Raw genomic sequence first — 22,309 nt, forward strand, 5'->3', positions numbered from 1 at the left:
GGAAAATTTAGCAAACAGGAAAACGACATATATTGCATTACAAATAGTGGTTAACGTCCAGCACAAATTATTCTCACTCTATATAATTACGTAATAGGTACATACATATTCATATGTGTGTCCATAATTGGTACAGATTTAAAAAATCGGCATACATATATACATACTTATATTTCAATCATCTAGGTTGGCAAAAAGCGTTTTTGAGTAACGTCCACATGTATTGTTATTGGTAATGTTAAGTGTAAAGTGATAAGTGATAAAAAGTGATAAGTGATAAAAGGTAGTGGAAATGGTATTGATAATGATAATGATATTGGTATTAGTGATAGTAAGGTTAATAGTGATGGTAATAGTAAGGGTAGAGGTAAGGGTAAGGGTATGGATTTCGGTAATGTTATTGGTTTTAGTACCGGTATTGGGATTGGTATAGTTGTTAGTACTGATGTTTATATTCCCAGAGGGAAAATGGAGTGTTTGATAATATACAAAGTAATCGCCCTTATAGCCGATTCATTATTAAGATAAATTCCCTATTTTACCACAGGACTGATATTAACGTTATTGATTTTACATGGCCTTGTGTAGTACAAAAAGCAAAATATTAAAATCGTTCGTGCTTCGAAGCTAACACAAACATGTTTTTTTTGTTCTTATTGATGTGATAGAAATGTTAAGTATTCAGAATATAAGCACCAGCGTAGTCTATAACTGCTTCATTGTGGAAAAATGCAGTACCCCTAATTTAATAGTGCCAGTTTCAGCAATCTAACAAAAACAGGAATAACATTCGCAGCACCTAATAGTTTATTTTCCTAGTGGGACACCGATATTTAGATGATGCTATCGTAAATTAATTTTCTAATTGAAAGTCATTAAATCTCTCAAGGGTCTACGGTAGTAGAAGGCTTAAATTCAAATGCAATCGAGATGAGCAAATAAAGGATCATAAATGGCAAAGAAAACAGTAATAAAACAAAAACAACATCTAGGTAAAAAAACACAGTTAAGTAACGGCTGACAAAGTAAATACATAAACAACAAATGCTAAAAATATTGGAGAGCTTGCGGCAAACACGCTTATAGGCCGGCCTCATGCGTTTTAATACATTTACGTATGTACATACTTATGTTTGTATGTATGTATGTAACTTCATAGACACAATCATATATGTACATATATGTACACAAGTATGCAGGATTTTTTGCATATTGACAGGCTGAGCACAAACAATTAGGTACAATACGTATTTTCAATGAAATTTCGATAGTAAAAATGCCGCAAAATTATTTCGCGTAGTTGAATTAAATAAATACGTATGCGTAAGTATGTATTTATGAATAATTGGGCGCGGGATTGCATATGTCATTCATGAAACAAATTCTCGTCATAGGCGTGTACACAGGTAACGTCACGTATTTACATCATAAATATATGCTTTTTTGCATTCGCGCCCTTGTCCGTGAATAATTATGCGTGTGTTTAATTTTTCTGCCTAATTTATGCTGTAATGCATTTATTTTTAATCCGTTTAATCATACCGCTAATAATACTTATTTGTCACATTGCATCCATCATCAAATCATTCTTCACTCATCCAAATCTATACGATAAAAATATTAAAGAAAAATTAATATGGGTTGTCTTTATTAGAGCAATAGAAGCCAAATCAACAATTTTTAGAATTTTAGTCTGTCTGTATGTTTATACGCGCATCATTCGAAAACTAACGCATGAAATTGAATACAGTTTTCACCGATGTATTCCTAGCGGTCTACCTTAAAATATTGGAGGAAAAAATTACAGAGTTGCCACCTACGTGAAAATTTCAGTTTAAAAAAATTGATAAGATAAAGTAAATATTGCAATATGGCTGTCACAAAAATGAGGTTTAAAAACGGCTTTTAGCCAAAAATATTTTTGTGGAGGTTGCCACATGTTTACAAATTTTAATTTAATTTAATTGATAAGATAAATTAAGTATTGCAATATGGTTATCAATCTGAACAGGTTTAGGAAAGTTTACTGCGGAAAATATTTTTTAGGAGGATTGCCACCTGTTTCAAAAATTTTAGTTCATTAAATTGATAAAAGAAATGAAATATTTCAATACGGGTATTATACAACACAAAAATACTCTTAAGAATCAGTGAAGCACGCCGGTTATTTGCTTGTCTTCAATAAAGTTTGGTGTTACTATGCGGAATATGCGCGCAGGTGTTAAGTGAATATACGCAAAATTTAAAGATAAGCAATTATGAAAAAATCCTCAGTTGTTGTGTTTGCACAGCAAAATGTTCTATTACTATTAGGTATGTATTTATTGTTACCGAAGTCAAACCCCCCTATTGTAATTATGAATTCGTACGATGCCCGATAAACGCAAACGGAGTCGGCTTTCCCCTATTACGAATCGATGTTTGTCGTATGAAATCCGATAGTTATCGTAACTGGTTTGTGTTGGTTCACAATAAAATTTAAACACAAACCACAGCCATTCACAATAATACAATTGTCAGGCGTTTGAAAACGATAATACGAAAACTGTTTTCATACGATACACTTCAGGCGTTTATCGTCTATCGCAGGGATAGGCAGATTTTTGGCTCTAGCCGTCAAAGAACCAGGAAGTGCTACGCAAGAGCTGAATCAGTTTTCAGAATAAAAGGGGTGTACAAAATTCATTAAAATTATCATATATATTAGTAATGGGAGTCGGAGTACAAGAAATTTGAATACGCTCTTCTTCCCCCTTCATGCTGGCTCTTGATGTTACCCCTCATCTACCACCTAAATGTGCTAAGCCGACTCCTAAGTGCAAAAGGCTCCTGGAAGCCACTTTGTCCATCTCTGGTCTATCGTATGGAAATTCATAATAGAGGGGTTAGTTTCCTATGTACATATGCTACTCTGACTTCCTTCAGCCAGCTTGGGGTGCGTGTACTGGAGGAAGTACTGTGGTACAAAGATAGCTAAGCTAAAAATCTAATTGAATTTTAACACCTCTTTAGAGTAGTTTGGGATAATAAGATAGGTAAAGAAAAAATTGTATAGAACTTGCTAAAAACAAGATGCCATATGAAACCAAGAAGAATGGTAGTTTATCATCTACTATATATAGTAGATAGTATGTACATATATGGGGCTTGATACAAAAATTAAACGGTTGTGGTTGTATGAAAGGCTGGCCCTGATACGGAAAGTGGCGGTAATGCAATGTTACAGTGACTTCTAGAAGTCTAGATCGCTAATTTACTATTATTTTCCATTTTTCTGGCATATTTTTGCCATCTCTGAATATGACCAATCTATGACCTACGAGTGATTGTCGCAAAAATTCTAGAATACACTACTAGGCCTTTGAGTTGGTATAAAGCTTTTGGGACGGTAGTGTAGTGGTATTATCATTTTATACGTGATGTATCTATAGAGGTCAAGGTCAGTGAGCCCATGTGGTTTATAGATGCACATCACGTCAACCACGGGCAGTCAAATCAGGTGGAATCGGGCCCTTCTGCTATAAATTTTGTGTGAGCAGAGTGTCTGGCTCTTTTAAGTAGTAGTTGTTTTCTTTTAAATTTTAATGATGTCCTGCCTTTTTAGAAAAAAGAACTGAGTCTTCGTAACTTCTGTGATGTCTTTTTATATTTTAACAACACAAAACAACTTTTTAATATTTGCATAATCATAAAAGCTAAAATTTTATTTACTAGCTGAGCAAAAATTGTTTTATGTAATATTTTACAACCCCATCGGTTCACATAGAAGAAGTATTCAGGTTCAGATTCTATTTGGCTTTAGGATTTTCAAAAAATGATTACAAACCGTAGGTAGGCAGCACTTCACCAAACCTACATATGTAATGGCGTTTTACTTTCTACCGATAAATGTTGCCTCTCAGTGCCCTCTATGCACAAAAACTAAGGAGAGAGCAATGAAAAGGCAACATTTTTCGGTAGAAAATAAAACGCCACAAGATGTATCAAAATGTTAGCCGATTACGTATTATCGATGTGCAAAATAAAAGAAAGAATTATAATAAAAACAAAACGCAAATAACATTTAGCTGTCAATCCGGTTGCAATGCATCGAAGTACCGTTTAGTAATTTTTGATGAGTAAAGCAAAATTGCGACCTGCAAATATTGGTTTTTGTTTATATCAGTTCTTGTTTATTTCATCAATAGATTGCAGCTAAAAACAAAGATTAATTTTATTTACCAAAATACCCATACTTACTTACCTGACTACCTATGTATGTTTGTAAATATATGTACATATATACTAGATTTCGCCGATCTTGCTTAGCTCAACTACATACGTATGCTTGGGAATAAACAAAATATTCCATTGAGATGTGTCACTGAACTGTATAACTGCCAGGTATAAAATTAATTTTAACACTGTTAATAATTCCTTAGGTAATAATTATATTATTAGTAAGTTATTAGAAAAGAAAGTTGAATGATTGCAATATATAAAAAATTATTTCGGATATTCGATACAAATGATGCAATAGGTGTGAACATATACATACAAACAAGTCAAACACTTTGCAAATTACATATCCTTTGTAAAGACTGGAATAAGTACATATGTGCCGATTAAGAAATCTTATACCCGAGAAAATTTAGGCCCAGGGTACTTGTTGGCTCCGAAAAGTAGCCGTAATAAAACTTTGGTTACGACACCTCCATTACATTGGCTGCCTTTACTGAACCCTGCTTCCAAGTTTGTAAGCTTTGGCGCAATTTTTCGTAATCAATCCTATGACACTGCGTTCCCACATCCAACAGCCATCCAGACTGTTCGGAGGGTGCAGCAACTAAAAGTGGGCTTCACGTAGCCCTTTAGTAGTTGCCAAATCTTCTCGGGTATGCTCGTTTAGATTGTCTGCAGCTTGCTAAGGTGTCACACGGAAACAGTGCTAACCTTCTGACCTATAATTAAGTAGCTGACCCCTCTTTGAAGCGTTTATTTTACGCTTCAGAAAGTCTATTTTCAGAGGTGCGTCATCGTCCATTAGGAACATAGTCTAAGTTGACCATCTCAACTTTCAGATTCCCAGATTACCTTGCGCGTCGTTTGGATCGAACACTCTTTCATACATTGCAATGGTATCGGGATTTGACTCAACACCATTCGTGCGATCGCGGGCGCAATTAATTCAAACGACAACGTTGGACATCGAGTGCTCCTTTGAGCGAGAGTAGGGAGAGCAGGGTGGTTTTGGTTGTTGTTTTTAATACATAAGTGTCTTTCACACATTTAATGTGGGAAAAAGAGGACATCCGGCACCTACACTTAGCCATAAAGGGCTGTTTAAACCTAAAGTTGAGTACATCGTTAGAAAGCACACGAACGTAATGCGATTCAGTTCAGTGGTTACAAGTGCATTCTACCAATTCGCCGGACCTGGGTTTTATCCCTGGTCCGAGCAACATCTAAATTAGATAAGGTTTTTTCTAACAGCGGTCGCCCCTCGGCAGCCCATGGAAAAGCTTTTCATAAAATTCATTTGGCGTTCGAAGGCGGCGTTAAACTGTAGGCTCCTCCACTTGTGTAGCAACATCAATACGCGCACCACAAACTGGAAGAAAATGTAAGCGCCAAAATATTATTTGTGTTATTATATTTCATTAACCTTGATGTGACAACTTAACGGTATCATCAGTACCGCACAAAGTCACAAAAAAGTGCTTATATACCGACAAGTCGATTAATGGTTTTCGAAGAAGTAAATTTTCAAAGCGCCGCGGTCGCTTTCTAAACATACCTTGTGTGTCATTTATCATTTAGAATTTTTGCTAATTCATCACCTAACATTTGGCCTTGTAAATGGTAACTTGTCTACAAATGTAGCTGCTACAAAATTCTGAATACTAATAATTTTTTTAAATCAATAACAAAAATTTGCCAACAATTCTGCAATGTAAAATTCAACTTTTGAGACTTCTTCATGTGTATGTACCTAAACAGCCACATACATGCACACTGAATTCTAATTGTAAATTTTTGCCTTAATGAGAATGACAAAAAATTGCATAAAAAATTTATGAGCTCAGAGCTAAGTGCCTTTTAACATTGTTTTGATTGTAATCTGTGCGCGTGATATTTCGTTAAATTTCTTTTTTTTTTCCATTCTTACTTCGATATCCATTTCACTCTCGTACGGTAAGTTAAATGTGCGAAGCACTGACATTGGCTCTTCTCTAACATTAGCTGGAGTAGTATTTTGCAAAACTTCACGAAATTTTAAAATTTCTTCCTGTAAATGTGGTAATTTGCTAATTTGAAAGGGGTAAATGCTATTACTTCCGCGGCCACAGTGGCTAGTGAGCAGTTACTAATCATCGAGCTAATAACACTACATACGTAAGTATGTATTTGTGTATGTATATATGTATGTATGTACATATGTATGTGTGTGTATGGCTACCCTGCAAGAAATGCTACCACTTTGCTTTTCAGCGCAACTAGTTCACGTTCTATCCTTTTTCAATGCGACAGTCGCAATGGATGACAGAGATATCCGAGTTCAAATTTCAGACAGAGGATTTTTAAAATTTTTTTCTTAATGCATTTTTTTTTAGTCTTTTATTGTGATGTTTTAATTAAATTTCTGAAAGAAAAATATATTTTTTTTATTTCATTAAATTTTTAAGGCACAAGCATTTTTACAAAATTTATGTTTTTTCGACTAATGAAATAGATTTTCAAAATTTTAATTTATATTTAAATTGAAATAAGTATATTAACTTATATTGATTTAAATTGAAAAGTTCTCAGAACCAGAACCGGTAGTCTTTACGTGACGCCACAGCCAGAATTTGTAAGAGACGCAATTAATTGCGTTTTAATAGTGACTTTAAAACATTCAAAAGTATATGTCGCTGATCACAGAAGTTGTTCAAAACCTTCGAACTGCTATGCCAACGCTTTAGTTCATACCAATTAATGAACTGGTACTTTTACTGACTGGTTTGGTTTTTCAGCGCAGGGTAACTACTTTTGCTAATAAAATATCAATAAGAAAACGAATATATATACATATATATTTTTATATTTTTTACTTGTTTATTTATTTAATTTATTTAACATTACATTCTACTGTAGGTGGTTCCATATTCCAATTCCATCAGACATAACTTCAAAATGACAATATACAATTTCGATCTTCATTTTTGGTACTAAGTTCAAAAAGGAATTTGCAAATGCAGAAAAACATTTTATTCAAATTAAACTTAGTATGAAGAAAACCATGTACCGATTACGTTTGCATGACGCCTGCATTACTTGTCAACTAGTTTCAAGTTGTTTTTTTTTTGTAGTTAACTACAAATTATATATTTTATAGAAATTCCGCAAAAAATCTAACTACAAGTGGATTATTTTTTATCAATTGATAATTTTTACTGCTGGGTATGGCTAAGTACTCATCTCAAGTTGCTCATACGCACAAGTAATCGCTAGCAGGCAGGCACGCGCGCGCATTTAAATAAATCGCATCACACAAACGTACCTATACACCATAAAACCTAGCACGTACATGTATAAATATGTATGTAAATATGCAACTATTATGTTTTATTTACATATGCATATACATAACGAGGTACTAGGCAAAAGTACGAGTATTTGTAAGTACAAGTACAAGTACAAGTACAGGTACAGGTGCACACTTTCGTTGACTTTTTCATTTACAAATTTTTATCAGTGTCGTTGTATTTGTTGAGCAGCAGCCGAGCTCAACTACGTTAGTCAGGTTAATTTGTAGATTTGGGGTTATAAATAAGAGTGTCGGATACTGTAGATCATTTAAAGCCTTAATGCCGCCGCGAATTGAGCGTATGAGTTGACGAATTCAAAAAAAAATAATAAAACGCGCATCTCTGCTGAGAAAAGGAAAAATTTAAGAAACGAAACGGACTCTCACACCCCAAGCCTAGTGTGCTTAAATGGCAACGAATTATAGGCAATTCGTTGAAAAGTGTTAATTAAAATGATTTGAGTTAATTGTTATGAAAAATGCAAAGTGATTTATTGTAAATATAAATAGCGAAAAGTTTGTAGTTCAAAGTAAAAAAGGAAAGAAAACAGTTCAAAAAGCTCACGAAAATAATAAAAGATAAAAATAGACACCAACATGTTTATACAAAAAATGGTGAGTTCTGTGTCAGTGAAAAGGACTTTTTGTGCGCCAACTAATGACAAATTAGCGCATATAAGTTAATGAGTGGCATTAGCAAATTAAATTACGTTTTACATTATAAAAATGGAAACAAAAAAATTTGATTTAGTGCTTAATTGTAGGTTTCACACACATACATTGGTCAACTTTTTTTAATCATCAATGCGCTATTTGCAGCATCCAACACCAACTTTATAAAAAATGAACAATGCATTTGAAAAAAGTCCAAAATGTTTTTAAGTACTTATTAAAACAAAAAAAAAACACAATCAGGTTATGTAGGAAGTGATTCCTTGGCGCTCACGTGAATTCTTGAATGTTTTCCCCAGTTTTTTCTCCACTTTGTGGTTTACATTTTTTAAGGGACCATAATGGTTATGATCTTTATAAAAAAATTACAACTTAGCCGTTAAAATTGTATTCCTATTTTTCGGACTAAATGTAGCCGTTATTTTATGATTTTTATTTTTTCGATCAAGAATAATAGTTATTTTTGGCTTTTATTTTTCCATAAATTTTTTATCGTTATTTTTATTTTTTTTGTATGTTTATATATATTTTCGAGCAATTTTTGATCCTTATTTTTTCTTTTAAATTTCTTAGAACAAAATAAATTTTTATTTAAAAATTTTTAATTTTCCACTGGCCAAATGCTTATTTAATTTCACTAAAACGAAAATTCGAAAACAAAAAAGAATTAACTTACAGTGGGTTATCTGGTTATGTGATTATATTTTTTATTCAGTCTGCAAATAAAATTGGAAAATAAAATTCTTTAAACAGGCAACCCAATAAGCAGCAAGATGTGAATACGTACATACATAAATAATAAAATTAGTGAACAATTGAAATTAAATTCATCTTTAAAGAGATTTTCTAGTACATATCAAAATTTTTTTTAAACAGTTTGAAGCAGCAAAAGCAAACTACTTTTTCAAGCAGCAGAAATAATGAAAAATATTTCTTATGATTTTTCTTGAGAGCTGTAAACAGCCCTTATGCAAATAAGTTTTAAGCAAAATGCGCAACCGACTTCAATGCTCATATACAATATTTAACTCAGTTAGTATGGGACCACAAAGGTAACCACCTTCTGAAATGCCCAGAAACGGAGATTAAAAAATATAATCACTACCTATGTAAAATGGCTATATGTTCACACAAAAGTCCCAAACTGAAACAAAAAAATTGAGAGCAGTTTGAACGGGAAAGAAATGAGAACAAAAGGTTCGAGAGCGTTTCCGTAAACAAAAAAAATCGGACTTTCGGAAACGTTTTCAAGTAGGATCAAATAAGAACAAAACTCTGTGAAATATTCTGCTAGAGAACAAAACGAGAACAAAAGTTTTGAGCACTTAATATTAAGAAAGAGAGGGGCGTCTGCATCTTGGGATGAAAAATCGTTTCAGTGAGCTGAAATCTAGAAAAAAGGACTCTGATGAGGAGATGTGGTGATCTCCGAAATAGCATCGAAATAGTGTCGATAGGAGAGCGATCTTTTTTTTACTTAGAATTATAATAGGGTTGCCACCTGTCTAAAACACTATCTTTTTCTTTATATTTATCTTTGTTTTTGCCTTTATGTTTATTATTTTCTTCGTCTACCTATTCTCCTTCAAGTTTGCCCTTATATAAGTAAAGTGTAAGTAAGGTGTTTAAATTTACCTTGATCTTCATTTTTGCCTATATCTTCACGCATCATTGGTTTTGTTTTTATTTTTATCTTTTTCTTTAGCCTTTTATTAGCACGTTTTCGTTAAATTAGTACGATGTGCATACATTTAAGAAGCACTTATTTCCGTCCCATGCGTTTCCGTGTGCAATTTCCTTTGAATTTGCCAATTTTCTCCTAACAAACCCACCGCCACTAAAGAAGTTTCACTTTAAAAAGGAGGCAACTCTCTTAAAACACTTCAAAAATTGTGTTTCTTAACACTCTTCACATTGTAATATGTCCTTTAACTAGTCTAAGTATATACACTTTTCAAACAGGTGACAACCCTCCTTTAAACGTTATAAACCTACAACCTTCTTAAATATTTTTTATTTGACATCCATAGCGATACATGCTTCCATTTCCTAATTCCCCAAATTATATTTCAATGCGACTTTTCAAACAGGTGGCAACCCTCCTTAATGCAGTTTCGAAAACCCCTGTCAATGAAACCCTCATGATGAAATAATTCATTTAACTTACAAAATAGTTTTAAGCTAGATTTTAATTTGACAGCTCACATTTGAAAATCGAACGAACGGTGCTGATCTGATGGCATTCAAATTATATATTTGCTAGCCGGCCCCTTCTACCGCTTAGACTTTGTTGCTTTTTCCATTTTTCCTAATAAAAAAATCGTGGTACAAAGCTCATTAAAAATATTAAAAAATTAAACGTTAATAAGCCATAATACCATTGACGAGAACTACGATTGTTAATTGAAAGCCATCGAAAAGCTGGATCATTCCAACTTCCGGATCGTTTTTGATTAGGGTGAACTATCTGTCCATTTATGGAACACTTTTTCATTTTCTGTGCAAGCAAAGTTCGTGTCTTAAGTCTTTCGTTTACTTAATTTGCACAATTATCTTTCAGTTCTTTTTGTTTAATTTTAATGTGCCAACATTTCAAACTAATGGAACGCTATGAGAAAAATTTTATTCTCGCTTCCATTCTTCGCGAGAAATTCAGAGAAAATTTGTTCCCGTTTCGTTCTTTGTGAGAAAAATCCGGAAACTTTAGTTCCGAAAATGTTCTTCGAGAGGAAGTTCCTTAGACTTTTGTACTCGTTTTGTGCTTTGCCAAAACAATCCCGGAGACTTGTGTTCACATCTTGTTCGCTTGGAAATGTTCTGGTATTGCATATTTCAATGGGCAATATTTTATTACCAGCTTATGAGATGGTAACAAAATTGACCGGCTACAAGAGTGCGCGGAATGCGAAAACGTTTAAAAATTTACAAGAACTTTATTTACCGGTAAAACAATTTTTGTTACCAACGCAGAAGAGGCCTGCTAGATTATAAATTTTCACTGAGCTTCCCTTGTTCTCAGCATTACTGTTAATGGGGTTTCAGCATTTGTTAAAAGCAAATGTGTTATTTCACACACACTTGTACATACGTTCAAATTCATAACTACATAAATCACGTTGCCTAAGTTATGCAGCATTTACTACTCGTTGGCAGTTACTTAGTTCAGCGTCTTAGTTATGTTTTATTAAATAATAATTTATTTCTATTAGTGTTCAAGTGTCAATTGCAAATGCCAACAATGGAGCAGCGTTTATATGTAGGCAAGAAATTCGCTTAACCGAAAGAAATACAGCAATAATAATGCCACACATATGTATGTATGTATGTATATGTACCTAGCCATAAGTAGATATACATATGCACGAGTATGTATGTAAACAAAAATCTACTAAAAGAAGTCGGCTGCACATAAGTCAAAATATACAGAAAGTAGCAAAATGTGTGAAGGCTCAGAATTTTGCGGAAGAATATACATATATGTTTTTTAAGGTATTATTTGCCATGTATTAACTTAACAACTAATCGCTACTTCTATCTAAGTAAATAATAATAACGAAAGAACAAGAATAATTCTGCGAATAACCGAATAGCAACCATACACAATTCTTTCTAACTTACATATGTATATTTGTTTTTTGTTTTTTTCGTCCAGCAAATACCTACATACATATTCCCATAACACTGATCAGTTTCATTATCATTGCCATTACCATTGTCATTGGCGCTGACGTTGCCACAGCCAATATCACGTTCTGGTTAATTTTTGTTTACACTTGAAATTGACTACAATTTTTATTCAATTTCAGGGAATGCAGAATGATCTTTTATATACTCCAGCTTTTTCGGATTGTTCTTAATACAGTCAATAAGAAACTGATACACATACATACATATGTACATACGTGTACATATACATACTTATTTAACGCCTGGCGAATTATTCAAATGTGCTTTTTATATCTCTTCTGAATTTAATTTATATACAAATAGGATTATATTCGGTTGTTTTTGCAATTACAAATCCATCTGCATACGTATGTACATAGGTATCTACATACAATGTAAATAGGCACGTTCTCATTGTCAAAACAAATAAATCCATACTGTACATCTTATTTTGCATACATTCGTGATCTATAGATTACTGTGATGTACACAAAATAAATACATTTCATTCGGTTTAATCAGTTGGTATACCTTAATGTAAGAAAAAAGTTAACTTCTTTGACGTCAAGTTTTTTAAAAAGGACTTTGAAATTTTAAATTATTTACAAAATTAAAAAAAAAAAAAACAGTGCAATATATAATACTAATACGGTTATCAAAAAAAAATAAATAAATTCCGTAGAATTAAACTAAATAAAATTATTCGGTCGATAATGATGAAGAGATATTGAAAATGTCCTTTTAAAATTTTCCTTCAACATTTGCTGTATATATTAAAAAAATATATATGTATATACACATATACATATACTAACAAATATCTACCCGGCATGCTTCGCTGCGCCTTGAAAGTATTTTGGTGTTGTTACTCCCTCTCAATACATACAATACATACATGTTTTTTTCAAATTTTCCTTCAGCTTTTTATGGAAGGAAAAAAACATAACATGCGGGAAGGTAAATATTTAATCAGCGACATAGAAATATTTAGAACAAAGAAAAAACAAATAGAGAATTAAATAGATTCGTTTACGAACCAAGTAGGGAAAAAGTCATTGAATAAACCTGAAAATTTATATATATGGGATTTTAGACTCGTTGAACCCGAATGCGGGGTCCGTTAACCTCCATAATTTCAGTCTCTAGATCATCTGAGGGTCAAACAGGACAAAAAATGTATTCAATTAAAATAATTTTTTTTTTTTGTATTTTTGTCGCTGAATCCGAATACGGGGGTCCCTTGATTCTTCAAGGCCATCTAGAGGTCATGCCAAGGTCTGAATTTTCAGGTTTCTTCAATGAAAAACCTTCAAATGACCTCGAACCTGACGTGATGGAGTCGAAAAGCATAGACAGACGGCAACGTTGATCCGGATTAACGCCGCAATTGATCTGATCAAAATTGTGCCTTGACAGACGGCAGTAATGCGGATTAACGAGACGCGAGGTCGTACGTTCGAATCCCACGGCCAGTAGAATATTCATTTAATTTTTTTTATTGATTCAATTATAACTTCTACATTTTTTTTAATTGTTTTTGACTTTTTTAGTAAAATTAAACTCTAAAAATTTAAATTAACGAATAATAATATAAAAAATCTGAAATAAAATAAAACAAACAAAAATAAAATAAAAAAACAATTAAATATATAAATCAAATCAAATTTAGAAAAATAAAAGAAATAATAAAGACAAAATTTTTGTGGCAATCGCTCCAACCGAGGATCGAACCTGGGAGCTACAGGCTTGTAGTACGCAGCTCTCACCACCGCGGCTACCGCGGATGAGGGAATCGGTTGCTTTATTTGCTCAGTTAGCGTAGAACACAAAGAAACTGCAAAACTAGCATAGACATCCACCCTGTAGTCGGTAATGCAGTCACCGAAATAAGTTCTTATTCATTTTAAATTGGATTCCTATTTGAATTAGTATTAGTGACTGCATTACCGATGAAAAGGTATATGTCCATGCTAATTTTGCATATTTCCTCTGTTCTACGCTCTCTGCGTTTTTGTTAAGTGTGGTCATCGAAAATTCCCTTGATCCGAGTTAAGTTTGGGAATTAACTCTAGGACTTAATCCGGATCAACTGCAGTTAATGCCCGAGATAATTCTGAATTAACGAGTTGATCCAGATCAACGCTGCCTGCCATCTGTTTATGCTTTAACAGACCTCGAATTCGTAGAATAACTTAGGGATATAGAGATTTGGTTCAATAAATATGCAAAAACCTCTTTTTGTAAGCCTGTTTTGAAAATAACAGTTTCTGCATCCCAAACCGAATCATAAAATTGGATCAATTATTAAACTACATGTTCTCTAAAAATTTTAAAGTCTTGGCTTCAAAAATAGGGGAGATTTCCACTTTTTAAAAAGGCCTATTAGCAGTTTTTAATTTACTTGTTATAATGTTCTTTGCTTCTTCTGTAAAATAGAAAATTTGCTGGTTACGGTCTTCGTGAATTAAGGTAACGATGTGTACCTAATTTGCAATTCTAAAATACATATTTTCTTTAGAATTGTTAACAAGATCTTTTCCATCACATGCTTTCAAATCATTTAAGCATTTGGGCTAGATCCTAGAAATGTAAACGATGAAATCTTTAGAGTCTATTCATTTTTTTATTGAACCTCAAAATAACTCCAACATTTATAACTGAATTCTATACTTGATGCGCCAACATACCCGAATAACTCCTGATGTTTGCGCAAAATTCTCATTCAGTTGTGTATTGAGCTGATAACTAAAAGCGTTGATGAATGGGTGTTTTTAAATAGACTTCATATATAGAAATATTTTATTATGTACTCTTTTAATAAGCACAAAGTTGCTTAGAACTCAAAATAAGTAGTTAAATTCGGAGTCAAGTAAGCACATCAGTGATGGCACGCTGAGAGCTAATTACGAGTAGAACAAAAACTTTCAGTTAAAAATATGTGTGCACAAAGATATGTATGTGCGTACATATATACATACATAATATAGTAAATAAATTACTTTAGTAAAAATAAATTACCGAAATAGGTCGGATAATAAAATGTAACCCTTATACTTTTATGCGCTAATATGTATGGGTTGGTGAGTATAAACATTTTTCTTTATAGCTATCACGTACGCACCTATGTATGTATGTATTTTCAAATGTATACTTAAATACATAATTGTATGTTTTAATAATATACTTTAAGCCAAAATAAGTAAACATTTGTAAATTTATTTCATATCTACTTATTGTCAAGAGTCCAACGTATTACTTCGGGAATAAAACTCATTTTGCGTGTAAGTACATGCGTACAGATAGAGATACGCAAGACTGTATGCACGTATTCTTCTAACTCATAAAGCTTAGTAGACGGGCAATTAACTATTTAAGGTCAAGAGAATCAACGATTAGGGAATCACTCCGAGGCTCTGGAGCATTTGTTCACTTTCTTCTTTGGCACTGAATAGCAAAAAATTACTTAAACATACGAATATAATGTACTAAAGCAGTAATTTTGGATGTACGTACTTAGAAAAAAACATAGGTCAACAATTTAAAAAAAAAATAAATAAGTTTGGATCTCAATACCATCGTTATTTTTGACGCATATGTATATATACGTGCGTATAAACAAATTAATTTCAATATAACGTCTTTATGGCCTAGAATTTGTCTTATGCTGCGTTTCAATTTTTATTTAATTCTCACTAAAATTTTTATGTAAGTGAAGAGCACAGGCCACTTAAGGCAAAATTAAAAAAAAAAATTAAAATTGATTGGTGAAACCAAAACTTCAAAAATTAAAATCATCTGCACTTAAATAAATCTGGTGAAATGCAGCCTTAATGAGCCAAATATATTTAGTTACAATTGTGGTGAATAGACAATTAAAAAGTTTCGATAACCTATAACAGATTTTGTACAAAGGGCTTAATTTTGTGACATCAAATGAAAATTGTGGGTATATAAAAGCCGTGTAAAGTTAGCAGGGCCCCTGCAAAACGAAAAACAAATAACATAAAAATCACTTTGATGGCAGTTACCTACTTTTGGCAGTGCTAAGTAATTTGCAAGAAGGCAACTTAAAAGAAGATTTATCCAGACTTAGTATCGGCTAAAGGACACTTTCAGGCCACACTCAGAAGAAGCACACATTCCAAGACTGTGTCCCATCTTCAATCAAGTGAGCAGTGGCAGTTGTTTCGAAGAAATATCGCCTATAAAGCCAAAACCTTTCACCAAATAAGAATTTAATGATTTTATAAGGGAACTAGAATTATTTAAAAATATATCTTCAGAACTATTCGCTTCTCGATTAAAAGAAAAAAACTTATTGACGTCAGGTACAAAAAAAGAGACGTCCTATGGTAAAAAATTGTTTTATGTTCAGAAGTGCTAGGCCTTATTTTTGAAATGGCAGAATATCGTTCAACAATTTCTGGTCTCAAAAGATTAAAATATATTGCACCTTGCACATAAAGCTGGGCCTTTGAAACAATTTCTTAAGACACTCGACAAAAATGCGTGATGCGTTTCTTATATAATGAAAAAATTTCGATGGCCCTCAAGTAAAAATATTAATTTGGAATGCGCGCGAATTCATAAAATGTACCGTAGTACAAAAATAAGGAAAAGTCGGAATTTTAATGCTACTACCACCCCGAAAAAAGTGTACCCATATTTTTTATTCTGAATTAAAAAAAAAACATTTGGAGCTTGCTAAAAGAGCTCAAAGTACCATTAAAATCCAGGCTATATTTATTTTTGGATCTACCTAATGTATAGTTTGTTTTTGTATTTCTCAAAATTGCCATTCTAAAGGTAGACGTTGATATTGTCCGATATTTTTTTCTAATTAGTGCGATGAAAGGCTATGTTTGAACGAAGTTCGGGAAATAGCCAATTTAGCCTTTACTGCAATACTTATGTATGTATATTTAATCGCAAGTGAGCGATAATATCGCCATTTGCCAAAACTTTACAAGAATCCATTTTTTTTTTTAATTTTCCTCTAAATAGCAAATCTCATTACTTTATTATCGTTACGTAGCGCAGTATCGCACTGTTGAATTTTTTTTCAAAATACCGTTATATGGAAGCTGGACGAGGTTATTGAAACCCTAAATATACATCCTAAATGTGCATCCCAACCAATGTCTTGTCACAGTTTTCTCTCAGTGAGTGCAGGCCATTTTGTTTGTTAAATCGCTTATCACAATTATATGCCACCCAGATATTTTGTAGTTTTGACAATTGATTTTTTATTATTTAATTTTAATTTAGAATATGCATATTGTTTAACAAAAACCGTATAAATTCCCATTTCAAACTTTGTGCAGTATTTAAAAACCAATCAACATAATTTAAAATTTCGAGCTTTTTTTATTAGATTTATTAGAAACACTTTGAGTAGGCAGGTGTACTCGTATAGCCCACTCACTTTTTGTTGAAGAGTGTCACTAACCTTCGAGCGAAAGAAGCTTTCAAATTTAGCAATAAAGGCCCAAAAACGGCAACACTGATATTTATATGAGCATACACACAAACATATGTACATATGTATTGGAGTATGTACTAATTATTGCTTATTATGCAATAATATGCCTTGCGGAGCATTTGTTCACTTATATACCAACAAATTTTAATGCTTTTAGTATACCATGTTTTCTTCAGCTTTTTCCAATTTATCTCTTTACAACTTGTATTGTGTCAGCTGTCAGCATAAATGAGATGCCGCATAAAACCGCTAAAACATTGTCAACAAACTTGACCTGTCAATTGGAATAAAGTGCATATGTGTGTGTAGGTGTTTAAAGAAATATTTTGTTTTTAACTCTTATATGGATCAGTGCGTGTCTATACTGGCACCAATATGGTTTGCAGTACTTCGCCGCTCTCGTCAATCCTTGCGATCAACCTTAAATATGTGCTCCCAGATCACTGTACATACTCCTGTTTTTCAGGCCAAGCAAAAGTAGCTGCCGTTAAGCTACTCAATTGCGGGACGTCGCACAGTGGTCCAATTTGCTTTAGTAGGATAATTCAATTACTATAATAACAGCTGAGGTAGATATCGGTATGAAATTTTGTACGAATCATGTCTGAATGACTAACCGGTTCTAAATTTAATTAAATCTTAATCAATTTATGGTATCTTTTTGTAAGCACTTGCGTACGGTATAATATAATAGATTGGCCCAGCTTCTCCTCAGATTTATGGCATGCGCCTTGATGTTCTCACACAAAGGCGATTGTATTTTTATGAGAAGATGTTTCTCATGGCAGAAAATTTAATAGACTCGTCGGTTTGCCTTTGCCTGCCGAGGGGCGACCGCTGATATAAAGAAACCTCTTTTTCAGTATTGATGTTGCTTTGACCGGCGCTTGAACCCCGGCCCTGCGGAGTGGTATTACGCACTGATAACCACTACACCACTGCGACCGCCAGCACGGCATAAACATAAACATTATAATGCAATTTCATATTTGTTACAAATTAATCAAATTATATTAAATTCAATAAGATAATATGAGGTACACTGGCGATCAAAAGTGATTGCATGGTAATTTTTGTTTTATATTTGCCATGTTTTTCAAGTTTAGATTTTTTGTTATGTCAAATCACTCGTGAACTCGATGAAGAAGTATAACGAGGGGATGTGGTGATCTCCGAAACAGCTGCTATAATTTCTATTTACCAAATGTAAATTATTGTTGTTTTTCACAAAATTTTTTCATTACAAAAACCGCCTCAAGTGCAATAAAATTATTGAATATAACTGTGAACTTTTTAATCTGAATTTTAGACAATTTCTAATAAAACAAGTCCAAGTTTTAAACAGTTAAAATCCGCGTTGATTTTTATTAATGTTGTTTTTTTTTTGATGACCGCTTTTGCGGTTTTTTCACATAACAAGTGCAATTTATAAATCAACACTGATTTTCCAGTGATAGTCCACTTACCAAAAAAAGTGCATCCTGTTCGATAACTTTCAAAAGTTCATTAGCTTTCTTCATTTGAACTTTTTGCAGAAAATGTCGGCTTACCAAACTTAGAACACACAATTTGTCATAAGTGTATTTGAAATTCGAGCCAATCTTCATTTGTAGTAAGAAACCGCTATCTCTTTCGGAAAACTTTTGTCAACTTTAGGTCCAATTTCTGAATCAGGCTTCGCACATATTTATGATTTCAGTTTATCAAATTTAATTATATCGTTAAGCTATTGGGCCTTAAAAGTACTGAATCTTCGTTGCATGCCCAGTTTAATTTTTCACTTTTTGCTTACTATGAATTTTGGATATAGCTATGCTTATATGTAGTCAAATTTTTTCGAACAAAGTTGTGTTTACTCTGAAGTAGATAATAGCAAGAATATTTGATAAAAATTTTATTGAAAAATTACATATAAAAAATTTTAATGAAAGTACCCTAGCTTTGCAAATTTGGGACACTGTGCGTCGGCAAGGCAGGTGAACAGCTGCTCTGATTATAGTCTGCTAAAAGCTACTAACAACTATATTGCCTTATGTAAGTCAATTTTATTTAAGTATTTTTGATTAAAATTCTTCAAACTCTGTACTTGATATTCCATATACACATTGCTCTTATGTCACGCGTCAAAAATTAGTAAGAAAACAAACAAATCGCGTTACCTGACGCCGATTTTAAATAAAAACATTGTAAATCGTTATTGTCAATCATAGATGTCAAAGCGGTGATGAGTCAATAACAGGTACTCGTAGTACTAATAAATAAGCAAATGTAAACAAAAATATCGAAATGCATTTGAATGTTTTGTTTCACGTACACACAATTTCAAATGGCTTTATGAACGAAATGTAGTGGGTTTACTATTGTTGAGGCAACTATTGGCACGTATTGGACAATAAAAAGGTACGTTAGTCGTACATTTTTAAGTCCTATTGAACTATCCAGTCTCTCTGTTTTCCTAAAAAAAAAACATAAATAAATAAAAGATTAGAAGAAAAATAATTAACATTGCACGTGCTGAAAAACTTAAACGATACATAGTCGAGTATTTTCATGTATAAAAAAAATACTAACACATATTCAAAATAAAATCGATTACTAGATACCCCCATCTGCGTATTAAGAAAATCGCCCAACAAACCAATAGCAAAACAACAGCAAGTGAGTAATATAAATAGTAAGAGTACACATGTCAATACACTCTTAATGGCATAATGAATTGGGCAAACACCCGCAATACTGTTTCCTCGCTATCAACACACACACACACACACACACACACACACTTTGAGTGTGCTTTTGTTAAAATAATTCATTTACACTTACTCAATGGTTAAATTCTTCTTAAGTTTCTAGTATCATTTTACGAACTACATGCTTATACATACTACATATACATATCGTCGTTTGAAGTACAAAACCGCGTATGTGAAGTTGCATAAACTATTTAGTAGTGAGTAATAAAACTCTTATTTCAAAATGGTTCTCCCTTTTAAAAAGCAATCGCGTTTCAATTTTTGTCAAAAAATGTCTGTTACGCGGTTTTTTACTTTAAGGCGCTTGCTATTAACAATAAGAATTCTAAAAAATTGGATTTTCAGCCCATCCTAATGTGCATACATTCCTAATATATTTATACAAATACAGATGTATGTATGCAGTACAACTATTATATATGTACTTCTGTAAACAATTTATTTCATTACGGAAAGACCAAACTTATTTACAACACGCTTTCAGCAATTATTGTAACTAAGTAAGTATTCCAATTCACTTTTCTTCACCTACTGTCACTGACCGAAACATATTTGGTTGTGTTAATTTAACTGTTTTGATATAAATATGTACTTGCGTACACACATATATATGTATATCTAACTACTTTTCTGTTTATCTTAAACTTACTAATTTTTTAGTTGACGCCAACTTTTTGCTTAGTTAGGCGATTTATTCATAAAACTATTTGCAGGAATATCTCATAAACCGGTTGCAGAAAAATACCTTTTCTTCTAATCGAATTGAAAACATTTATCGCTTATGAATCCCTACAAGCAATGCTGTGATTCATTTTCTAGTATATCGTTATCTATGTTTTCGGTGTTTGGTAAAACTAAACATAAAAGGAAACATGCCCAATAAGTTTATGTAAATACATTGACATATTTATGTATTAGCTGACAGACAACTGGAATTTTTTTAAACCAAGCATTTTACAACCCGAAATTAAAAATTTATTGAATAAATAACCTTTTTTGTGTCTTCTTTCTAGCTATAATTGTAATATTTTGGCGATCACACTTTTGCCAAATATATAGCCAAATTAGCTATAGACAAAAAAATAACATTAAAGCAATGGCAAGTGTTCTCGAAAATTTTACTAATCCACGGATTTTTGAAAAAGATATGTACATCTATATGCTCACTAGGATGCATCATTCTCCATACAAAAAAAAAAAATCGGTACTGTTTCTCCATCGAAATCATAAAATCTATAAACTTTTGAAACATCTGCCAAAAAACTATTTCAAAAAAATATTTAGATTTAAGTGAGCTAGACCAATTTGAGAACGCCTCTAATCTAGTTAAAAAAAAAATATATATATTTTCCAACTATCGCCTCGGATGATTTAAGCTTAGAAAACCAAAACAGTTTAAAAATTTGGGTACTGTTTGGTAAGTGGTCCAACTATTTCGGGGTATTGCGCCAAATTTATGTACACTCTGAACATCGGTAACTAGTTCGCCATTGTGGTTCCTGCAGTAGTACGCCCTGGTCTTGAAACCTTCCGTAAGTCACCTAACTCTCTGGTAAAATTTTCGGACATTCTTCCTGTCGGCCAGCATTTCAAGCTCTTTGCACTCACGTATTTCGGAAAATTAACCATTTTGAGAATAATTTCCTTAAATTCCAAAGGCACTAATCAACAATTATTTTTATTTATTCAAGGAGTATCAAAAACAGGTAGGGCTTCTTTTTAAAAAGTGGCATGCAGCTCCATTATTTTTGGTACTAACACTTTTAAATTTATACCGAAGGTATATTTTAATACTTCCTTACAAAATCTGTGTAAAACGCAGTCTCGAAAAAAAACTGTTTATTAGGGCCTTTATGAATTAAGGTATCGATAAGCTTCTAAATGAAATGAATACCACTTTTGCATACTGAAATAATTTAAAAACCTTTCATTCCTCTTTTTCCAGTTCGAACATGTTTCTCATTCAGAATTATGGAGTTTTGCCACTCTACTCGCCATCTCGCTTTCTCTATACGCCCTCTGGGACTACATTAAAACGGTGCTGCTCTCACTGAAACTATCCGGCCCGGTAGCATTGCCTATACTGGGAAATTGTTTGATCATAAAGGAGAAAGACAGTAAGTCACATCCGCGGTAAATTCCGTTTCACACCTTCAGGTGGTTGATTAATCGGTAACCGGTTTGCCG

At 32.8% G+C, this 22,309-nt stretch overlaps 1 protein-coding gene across 1 annotated transcript in view; it reads left to right on the forward strand.

Moving 5' to 3' along the window:
* Positions 1 to 22,309, forward strand: part of LOC118743878 (probable cytochrome P450 4aa1) — a 32,844-nt gene that overhangs the window by 8,879 nt on the left and 1,656 nt on the right. Inside the window, exon 2 of the mRNA XM_036476640.1 lies at positions 22,068 to 22,239. Coding sequence (XP_036332533.1) covers positions 22,068 to 22,239 — 172 coding nt within the window. The remainder of the gene's footprint in view (positions 1 to 22,067; positions 22,240 to 22,309) is intronic.

The sequence above is a fragment of the Rhagoletis pomonella genome, unplaced genomic scaffold (assembly GCF_013731165.1).
Source record: "Rhagoletis pomonella isolate Grant_MI unplaced genomic scaffold, Rhpom_1.0 Rhpom_scaffold_00007, whole genome shotgun sequence".
Lineage (NCBI taxonomy): Eukaryota > Metazoa > Arthropoda > Insecta > Diptera > Tephritidae > Rhagoletis > Rhagoletis pomonella.